Source organism: Arachis stenosperma, chromosome 7, assembly GCF_014773155.1.
Source record: "Arachis stenosperma cultivar V10309 chromosome 7, arast.V10309.gnm1.PFL2, whole genome shotgun sequence".
Lineage (NCBI taxonomy): Eukaryota > Viridiplantae > Streptophyta > Magnoliopsida > Fabales > Fabaceae > Arachis > Arachis stenosperma.
The window spans coordinates 24511654-24522718 of NC_080383.1; the positions used below are offsets into that span (position 1 = coordinate 24511654).

An 11065-nucleotide genomic window follows, 5' to 3' on the forward strand; every position below is an offset into this window, starting at 1 on the left:
GGGGAGGGTAGGTTTGAGATAGGAACAAAGTTTGCAACAATTGATGGGTTCAAAGAAGTGGTAAAAGACATGTTCATTTCTGAAGGGAGGGAACTGCTGTGGATCAAAAATGATAAAGAAAGGGTAAGGGTTGGCTGCAGAGGTGAAGAATGTCCATGGCTAGCACATCTATCCTACAACAAGACATTGTTATGTTATCAGGTAAAGACTTACAAGGCAGAGCATACATGTGCTAGAGACCTGGGCAGCAATGCAGCTGATCAACACTGGGTCAGCAAGAAAGTGGAGAAGAGAATGGCTAGTCAACCTCATATGATTACTAATGAGGCAATTGAGTTTCTTAGAGAAGACTTTAATCTAGTGTTGCATCCGAAGATGGTATACAGGGCAGTGAAAGAGGCCAAAGAGAGGATTATGGGAAATGAAAAGGAACAGTATGGGAAGCTTAGGGACTATGCCATGGAGATCATTAAGAGTAATCCGGGATCGACTGCAAGAGTTGATGTGATCCCAATCCCTCAATCCCTACCTGTCTTTGACAAAATATATATCTCCTTTGAGGGTTGTAAGCAAGGCTTTAAGTCTGGGTGTAGGCCTTTCATCCATCTAGATGGAGCATTTTTGAAGACATATCATGGAGGTCAACTACTATCAGCGGTGGCACAGGATGCCAATAACCAATTCTACGTAGTAGCATATGGAGTTGCAAGATCAGAGACGAAGGAATCCTGGAAATGGTTCCTCACACTGCTTCAGGAAGATCTGGGTGATGCACATCAATTTGGTTAGAACTTTATGTCCGACCAACAAAAGGTCAGACCCGTACAACACTGCATATTATTGTATCATGTTAAATTTTTGCATATTAGTGTAGGATATTAATATAATGCATGTATGTGGTAGATGTTAAATTTCTGCATATTGGTGTAGGGTATTGATGAGCGGATAATTTGTACGCTTTTTGGCATTGTTTTTAGTATGTTTTTAGTATGATCTAGTTAGTTTTTAGTATATTTTTATTATTTTTTAGTTAAAATTCACTTTTCTGGACTTTACTATGAGTTTGTGTGTTTTTCTGTGATTTCAGGTATTTTCTGGCTGAAATTGAGGGACCTGAACAAAAATCTGATTCAGAGACTGAAAAGGACTGCAGATGCTGTTGGATTCTGACCTCCCTGCACTCGAAGTGGATTTTCTGGAGCTACAGAAGCCCAATTGGCGCGCTCTCAACGGCGTTGGAAAGTAGACATCCTGGGCTTTCCAGCAATATATGATAGTTCATACTTTGCCCAAGATTTGATGGCCCAAACCGGCATTCAAAGTCACCCTCAGAAATTCCAGCGTTAAACGCCGGAACTGGCACCTAAATGGGAGTTAAACGCCCAAACTGGCATAAAAGCTGGCGTTTAACTCCAAGAAGAGTCTCTACACGAAATTGCTTCATTGCTCAGCCCAAGCACACACCAAGTGGGCCCGGAAGTGGATTTTTATGTCATTTACTCATCTCTGTACACCCTAGGCTACTAGTTTTCTATAAGTAGGACCTTTTACTATTATAAAGATAATATCATCATCGGGGTAGCTATCTTTATTTTTATGCTATCTTAGACCATTGGGAGGCTGGCCATTCGGCCATGCCTAGACCTTGTTCTTATGTATTTTCAACGGTGGAGTTTCTACACACCATAGATTAAGGTGTGGAGCTCTGCTGTACCTCGAGTATTAATGCAATTACTATTGTTCTTCTATTCAATTCCGCTTGTTCTTTGTCCAAGATATCACTTGTTCTTCAACTTGATGAATGTGATGATCCGTGACACCCATCATCATTCTCACCTATGAACGTGTGACTGACAACCACCTCCGTTCTACCTTAGATTGGGTGAATATCTCTTGGATTCCTGATACACGCTGCATGGTTGATCGCCTGACAACCGAGTGCTCGCCTGACAAACGAGCCAGCCATTCCGTGAGATCAGAGTCTTCGTGGTATAGGCAAGAACTGATGGCGGCATTCAAGAGAATCCGGAAGGTCTAACCTTGTCTGTGGTATTCTGAGTAGGATTCAATGATTGAATGACTGTGACGTGCTTCAAACTCCTGAGGGCGGGGCGTTAGTGACAGACGCAAAAGAATCAATGGATTCTATTCCGGCCTGATCGAGAACCGACAGATGGATAGCCGTGCCGTGACAGGGTGCGTTGAACATTTCCACTGAGAGGATGGGAGGTAGCCACTGACAACGGTGAAACCCTTGCATAAGCTTGCCATGGAAAGGAGTAAGAAGGATTGGATGAAGACAGTAGGAAAGCAGAGAGACGGAAGGGAAGGCATCTTCATACGCTTATCTGAAGTTCCTACCAATGAATTACATAAGTACCGCTATCTTTATCTTTATGTTTCATTCGTATATCACTATATCCATTTGAGTCTGCCTGACTAAGATTTACAAGGTGACCATAGCTTGCTTCATACCAACAATCTCCGTGGGATCGACCCTTACTCGTGTAAGGTTTATTACTTGGACGACCCAGTGCACTTGCTGGTTAGTTGTGCAGAGTTGTGTTTATGCCATGGTATTGAGCACCAAGTTTTTGGGGCCATTACTAGGGATTATTTGAGTTGTGAAAAGTAGTGATCACAATTTCGCACACCTGGTATTAAATCACTGCATGTGTGTGTTTGAAATGGAATTTAGTGCATATATGTGTTTGTAATGGGTATTAGTGCATAGGTGTGAATGATATTTTGAATAGAGCAAATATGTGTGTGACTAATTGAAGTTATTGCATATTACTGACTGCAATTTAAACTGCTGCATATATGTGTTTGTAATTGAAGTTATTGCAATATTATGTGTAATTGGCATGGTCTGCTACCAGCCTTAAAGGAGGTAATGCCGAGAGCACATCATCGGAACTGTGTGATGCACCTGTGGAAAAACTTCATAAATAGGTTCAAAGATATGCACATTAGAGACATCGTATGGGACTGTGCTAGGTGCACCACTGAACCAGAGTTCAAAGAGACCATGGAGAAGCTGAAGGGGGTGAATAAGGCAGCATGGGAATATCTGATGAGGTTTGAACCAGCCACTTGGGTTAAGACTTTCTTCAGTCATGGCCCCAAGGTGGATAACCTGACTAACAACATGTGCGAGGTATTTAATTCAAAAGTCGTTAAGTACAGAATGAAGCCAATTTTGACTATGTGTGAGGAAATTAGGTGCTACCTAATGCGGAGAATGACCAAGCATATTAGGCTGTTAGAGCACAATAGTGGAAAGCTTGCACCCGTTCAAGAGAAAAGGTTGCAGAGGCTGATAAAACCCAGCAGCAGGTGGATTGCTGAATGGGTGGGAGATAACGAACGAAAGAGATTTCAAGTTAGCAGAAAGCAAATCAAAGTAGATGTGGATTTGATCAAACACACTTGTTCATGCAATGTTTGGCAACTGACCAGTATATCTTTAAATTTCAGTGATTTTCTGTAATGCTGATCTAATATAATGCTAGGTAATATGTTTTGAATGATTTTAGGGCTACTCTAATATAGTGCTAGGTATTATATGTGTTTTGAATACTTTTAGTGATGATGTAATATATTGCTAGATAATATGTTCTGAATGATTTTAGGGCTGATCTAATATAATGCTAGGTAATGTGGTATGTGGTTTTATTTCAGGCATGCCATGCATTCACGGTATTGCTGCAATTAGAAAGAGGCATGACCAGGTAGATGATTATGTGCATCCCTGGTTATGTATGGAATCTATTCACAAGACATATGCACATTGCATAAAACCAATACCAAGTGAGGAATTTTGGGTAACCACTGACCAGCTGAGGCCTGCTCCACCACCCATCAAGCGACCTATTGGGAGGCCTAAAGTACACAATCGCAACAAGGATCCTGCTGAGGCTCATATTCAGGTGACAAGCTCAAGAGAAGCTTCCAAGTGACATGCAGCAAGTGCAATGAGAAAGGCCACAACTACAAGACATGTAAGGGAGCACCAAGCAACCCAAATTGGAAACCAAAAAAGAAAAAAGCTAAGAAGACTGATGCAAACACACAACCCTTGGAGCAGCTTCCCCTATCACAATCAGCCCCTCAACCAGAGGTATCCCTGTTATTGTTTAGGATCGATCTGTACATTTTAAATTTTGTCAGTGGTTAAGATGTCCTTTTAACTTTTTTTTAAGGACTAATTTGTCCATGTTGTTTCCTTGTTTGAACTATGTTGCATAGGATCAAAGCCAGACACAGACTGAAAGTTTGGCTGAGAATAGTGCTGTGCAAGAGAAGCCTACAGTAAGCCTCCCACACCTTAAATAATGCACTCATAATCACAATCACTTTATTCATGTCAATGCATTTGAACAACTCACTAATTCCGTTGCTTTTGCAGAATCATGACATGAGCCAGAATGCTGCAGCAACAACACCATCCGCTCCAGTCCAAACTCCATTCAGGCCTCCATCCCAGCTGCCAAGAATGGGTCAAACCAAAACCCCAGCTGCTGCCTCCAAATTTAGACCCAAGCAGACAATCAGAATGCCCCAAGCAAGTGCAAATCCACCTCCAACTCCACCCTCGGATACCACCCAGACTCAAAGCACCAGTGCCAGTGTCGCTACATCAGAGGAGACCTTCAAAGTCGTTGGCAGTGAGGCCATAGGAATTAATTTCATCCCAACTGCTGGATCCAAGAATCAGAAGAACTGAACACTACTGAATGAATTTTTGTTTTTTGTCATAGTCTTACGTATGAATCAAACAACACTGTCTACTTATTGTAGTTTGGCAAACTTGTTTATATGCCAACCAGATGTTTTGTTATTTTGTGACAAACTTGTTTATATTTTGGATTAAGACAGATACATTGTTGTTCATATTTTGCTCATAATATATGCAGAATTACTATCTTATATAATAGCTGATTCACAGAATTATTACCTTATTTTTTTTCAACAATGGCAATTTTCATTGAATAGCCAATAATGGCAATTTTCATTACATCATCAACATTGTACATCAACTCATCATCCTCACCACTTTAAGAAACATACAGCAACAACAAAAACTACACTAATCAAAGCAATCTGCCACATACTCATTTTTTTCTCCTTCTCCATACATAACAGTTTCCTCTCCAACTCTTTCATTTTTTTCTCCAGTTCATGGCTTCGCACCAGTTGAATTTTTTTTCTAATTCCTGACTTCGCAGCACTTGATCTTCAATGTCTACACCTCCAACATCATCCACAGCACCCAATGCTTCAGACTCCATGGCCCTAATTTTTTTCAAGCGTTCATCAAGCCAGACAAAATACCGGCAACACCGTTCTTTAACCTGGAGCAATTTTTCAGATAACACCATAATTGGACACAGAACACTCTCATCCAATTGCTATACAAAATAATTGCTCACCTTGAAGAAGGGACACCCGAAAAATATCCTATTGGGATTAGATGCTGTTCTTGACTTGTAAAGAATGGCATAAACGCCGCAGAAGCACTTCGGCGCAACCCCATCTGGATCACGATCTCCTGCAACAGCGCATGAAGATCCCCCCATCCAGGTCTTGTGCATGAAGAACCCCCTCGCTCATCATGGACGATCACACAAGCAACGGCCATGAGTTTCACCTTGCGTTTGGATGAAATAGGGCTCAGTGATGGAAACGGCGTCGTTTGGCACTTCAGGGACGAATTTGTCCACTTAAATTTCGTCCCAAGCCACCTCAGCGACCGTAACGGCCACATCATTCACTGGCCCTCCATGTCAGCCAGCTCCGTTACCGTTTTTGGCCCAAAACGGACGGAAGGGTATAATTGTCTCCCGTTTTAAAACGTGGGGGATCGAAATGTATTTTCCAATCTTGAGGGACGAAAATATCCCTGTTTTAAAAGGTCAGGGACCTATTTGTCTTTTAGTCTAAAAATTTTAAATAGTGATTTAGATAATTACTTTTTTAAATTTTATAAAAAAAAATTTTGTCATTGTCCATTCATTTTTTCCAACCTGTTTTAAGTTTTAATGGTAGTTAATAAGTTCGATCTATACCTACTTATCTACTATTGAATTTAAACTAAGTTGTTTGAAAATAATACTCTAACCATTGTGTTAAATACGTTATTTTTTATGAAAAATTAAAAAAATAAAGAAAGAGGGTATTCATTTGTCAGATCAATAGATTCTAAATGAAATATTAAATATACGCAATGTTAAGATAATATCAATAAAAAGAAATATGATCACGGAATATTTATATTAATAAGAATTTTTGAATATAATATAATCAAATATGTATCAAAAATATAAGGGTTATAGCTTAATTAGATAGAGCACCTCGTTTACACGCACGGTAATATTTTTTTTTAAAAGAATTAATTATGTAATTAAAAGAGTTGATCTTTTTGACAAATCAATGTCTTATTTCATTTTAGGAAACAAAACAATAGAATAATAATCTGACAAAGGGTTGAGATGTCCAATAAAATTTATCACTAATTTAAGATATTGATAAAGTGAATACTTAGTCTATTCAATGCTATGCATAATGAATAAAGAGACCTAAAAAAAATCTCTTTTTAGCCTATTTTATGAACTTTAAAATGTATAAAATTTTATTTCTTGATAATAAACAAAGTTTTATTCATTTACAACACTAAAATTATGCTAAATTTAACACTACCTACTTAAAATTCATGGTACTTATAGGGTCAAGTTTTCAATTACCATATTTATTTATTATAGGCCACTAATATGAAATGTTGGTTCATTACTTAAAGTAACTAATAAAATGCTTTTTGATTGTTAACTTTTTATATTTATGAAAATTAAATTAATTTAAATTAAAATTTATATAAAATTGATACATGAAATGAAATTGATCTCATTTAAAAAAATGATATTTTTTATGAAAAATTAATAAAATTTTGTCATTTATATAATTATTTTAATAAAATAATTAAAAATAATATAAAATTTAAATTAAATGAGACCAAATATTAAAATATAATTTTCGTATTTAATCTTAAATTACTATTTATGCTATATCGTCTTATAAATACTTGAAATTTAAAATAAAATTAAAATACTTTTGTAGCATCTTGTGAAATTTAAAATAAAATTGAAATAAAAATTTGGAGTTGTTATTATTAGGATACCTCTTGGATCTTACTTAGGTTATCTGGACGTTGGTCCACTAATGTATATGGAATCTGAAATGTTATGGACTCATTGTTTAGGTTATCTTTTCTATGTATGGCTATTACTTACTCATTGTTTAGGTTATCTCTTCTATGTATGGCTATTACTTCATTTCCCCACTGGGACAGCTGATTGGAAATAGAGAACGTGCTTATTTGTTGATCCAGTTAAAACTTATAATTCTAACGATGATTATTACAGCCTTGAGAAACAGAATTTATTTAATTTAAGCAAATAAACATAAATTAATATATCGTTAATTGTATTATATATTTTAGTTTCAATCAATGAAATTGAGTTATATTAATTAGTGATAGAATAGTTCCTTCTATATGTGTAAGCGAAATAACTCTTCTTTAATCTAGCTGGCATAGTGTGTGAAATTAAGATGGAGGATTATTGTGCTATTTCACTCCTATTAGCTGTAAAACAATAATGCTAGGGAACCAACTATATATAAGTCAAGAATCAGCCAACTGGTAAACCAGAGGTACCGGTGACTTTAACTGGATGTTGCTACTGATAGACACACAGATGTTTCTTTTTCTTGTAAATTGGATGGTTTTGGATATTATTTCTATGTTTCATGTATTACGCATTAATAAAACATAATTAATTATATAGAACCAGCTAATTAATGATCAAAGGATCTGTTCCGTGATTCTCTCCTATCACTAGCGTATCTTCTCTCATATTTTGAGCGTGATCAACAATAATTTAAAAAATAAATTAAATTATAAATTAATAAAACTAATTATAATTAATTATGTTGTTCCATTTTTGGCTGATTATTAGTTGGTTCCATATACTTTTCCGCTGTAAAATTATGGTATAATACACGAAAACGTAAATATTATTATTATTATTATTAGACAATAAGTTATTTTTTTATTTAGTAAAAAAACCCCAACCAACAATACATGTTGGTGGAAAAGATATTAAAAATGGATTTTGCTTGGTCCAATGATATTTTTGTGAACAATGAATTTTAAAATTAATCTATAGTAAAAAAATAATTCATTCCCAAATTACCTCCTAAACTCTAACATTAGGATAATCATCCGCACACTTAATGAATTGAACATCTGACATACTCATTGTTCACATTATTTAATATTTTCATTATTTACCTATATTTTTCCATTAAAAATAGTACAAACCATTATTGCCTTATAAATAGACCCAGCTAGATAGTATAGGTTCCATAACATAAATGATCTAGTTGTTCAATTTTTTGGACAAATTTTTAATCCTTCATTTTATCCAAAAAGCGTTATTATGGAATTCCAAAGTGGAGAGAAGGCTGATCATGCCAAATTTCTTAAAGCTCACAACCACATGTGGAATCATATTTTTAGTTCCATAAACTCTATGTCTCTTAAATGTGCAGTTGAGCTAGGCATACCTGATGCCATACACAATTATGGCAAACCCATGCCACTCTCACAACTCATTGCTTCATTGCCAATTCATCCATCAAAAGCCTCCTTCATCCATCGCTTGATGAGAATCTTGATCCATTCCGGCATCTTTGTTACCGAAAATGTTGTTATCAATAAAAATAACGAGGTTGAAATTGGGTATATTCTAGCTGATTCATCTATGTTCCTACTTAAGAACAACCCCTTCAGTGTGACGCCTTTGATGCTGATCAACGTTGGTCCCACCGTGACAAAGGCATGGCATCATTTGTCTGATTGGTTCAAGAACGACGATCTCACAGCATTTGAGACCGCACATGGAATGACGTTTTGGGAGTATACTGACAGCGTGCCTAAATATGGCCAATCCTTTATTGACGCCATGGCAAGTGATTCACGATTTGTTAGTAGTCTGTTACTTGATGATAAGTGCAAGAGAGTGTTTGAGGGATTGGAATCGCTGGTTGATGTTGGTGGAGGCACTGGAACTCTTGCAAAGGCCATCGCCGAATCATTTCCAAACTTGAAGTGCTCTGTGTTTGATCTCCCATGTGTTGTTGCTGGCTTGCAAGGAACTGACAACCTTAAATACATTGCAGGCGACATGCTTGTTGATCCTATTCCTCCTTCTCATGCCATTTTTTTGAAGGTAAAAAATGAATAGATACTTAACTCTTCCGATATCTCTTCATTGTTTTACCAAAAAGTGTACAATTCCTAATTGAAAAATTTAGAGACAGCACTTTTATTAAAATTTGGTAAACACTTAATCAGTAAAAGAAAAGTGAGTAATTTCACACTATAGATAAAATCTCACACTATTAAAAATTCTAATGATAACTAATTGATGACTAAAAATTATAAAATTTATTGCTCCTAACACTCTTTTTCCTAATTTAAAAAAATTAAATATGATGTTGTTTACAAGAAGGTGTCTAATTTACTAAAAAAAAACATTAAAATTAATATTTAATTTAAAAAATATAAAAATAAATAATTTTTAAATTTTTAAAATTTTTTATTAAAAAATAAATTAGACAAAAATTAGATATCAAATAATAAGTAATATAAAATTTATTTTAAAAAAGTGAAAAATTAATATATAATCTTTAACTTTTTGAAATATATTGATATTTTTTATTTTCAAGTGACTATTTTAACTATGATGTATTCACATAAAAAAATGATATTGTGAACTATTAGATAATTTGATATATTTGAATAACCTTTTTAATTATTCATAATATCATTTTCATGTGAATATATCATAATTAAAATAGTCAATTTTTTTAATTCAAAATGACATTTTTTTGATGAAATTAAAAGTGCAGACTAAATACAAAAAAATACAAATAGAAAAATTAAAAATTATTTTAATTCAAATTATTCTTGTATTAAAAAATTATACAAATATATGAATTAAGTTTGTAAAAAGTAATTTCATTTTGCTTTGAATAACAATGCAGTGGATTTTGCATAACTGGAACGATGAGGAATGCGTGAAAATATTGAAGAAATGCAAGGAGGCAATCATGCAAAAAAGCAAAGGAGGGAAGGTGATTATCATAGACATGGTTGTGGAGGATGATGACAAGAAAGGTTGTTATGATCAATCACTTGAAACGCAGCTCTTCTTTGACATGCTTATGATGATGTTGTTCTCTGGAAAAGAGAGAAATAAAAGAGAATGGAGCAACTTAATTGTTTCTGCTGGTTTTACTGACTATACGATAACCCCAATTTTTGGATTGAGGTCAATCATTGAGATCTATCCATAGAACATAAGCTTATTGTTATAATAATGCTAGGCTAGTATTATTGGCTAGTTATATATTGGGGATGAGAATAATGGGTCATAGGTTAATTACTATTCTCCCATCATAAAAGCATATATCTCTATTTTGGCATGTTAATAGTTGGTTGCAAAGGAAATAATACTATGTGTCTATGTCGGTGTGTCAGTTCAATATATGTATAACAGTATAAATGTATTAATTGATAATAAAGGGTGTACTTGCAATTTCTGGCTTGGTAATTTTCATTCATGATTTAAAACGATTTTTGAATATTCATGTTTAATTTAAAACTATTTCTAAATTTTTATTTTGAATTCACGAAACAAAAAATATGTGAAAATTGGCCAAGAATTAATTTAATACACGCATTTTAATTTCACAAACTAATATGAGTCAATAGAGCAAATTCATAGACTATTTGATTTATTTGTACTAGACGATAAAGTCACATGATACATGAATAAATTGTCATCTGAAATGTGACCATTATTCACATCAACCTATTACGTCACTGTCTACAAATTATCATTTGTTACTATTATTGTGGCCAAATTATGTTATAAAAAACGTTTTGAGTGAGGCTGCGCAAAGCATGAAAATGGCATTTCAGTGATTCAAGTATCATCAG

At 34.8% G+C, this 11065-nt stretch overlaps 2 protein-coding genes across 2 annotated transcripts; one reads left to right on the plus strand and one right to left on the minus strand.

Moving 5' to 3' along the window:
* Positions 1–4961: 4961 nt before the first annotated feature.
* Positions 4962–5582, minus strand: LOC130939588 (uncharacterized protein At4g04775-like). The gene is made up of 3 exons (XM_057867681.1): positions 5436–5582; positions 5197–5357; positions 4962–5058 (listed from the first exon to the last, which is right to left on the minus strand). Exons 1-3 carry the CDS (start codon positions 5580–5582, stop codon positions 4962–4964), a joined length of 405 nt encoding a protein of 134 aa, XP_057723664.1.
* A 2861-nt stretch (positions 5583–8443) lies between these two features.
* Positions 8444–10647, plus strand: LOC130940637 (probable O-methyltransferase 3). The gene is made up of 2 exons (XM_057868842.1): positions 8444–9290; positions 10108–10647. The coding sequence occupies exons 1-2, from the start codon at positions 8499–8501 to the stop codon at positions 10417–10419; spliced, it is 1104 nt and encodes a 367-aa protein (XP_057724825.1). The 5' UTR covers positions 8444–8498; the 3' UTR covers positions 10420–10647.
* The last annotated feature ends 418 nt before the right edge of the window (positions 10648–11065 follow it).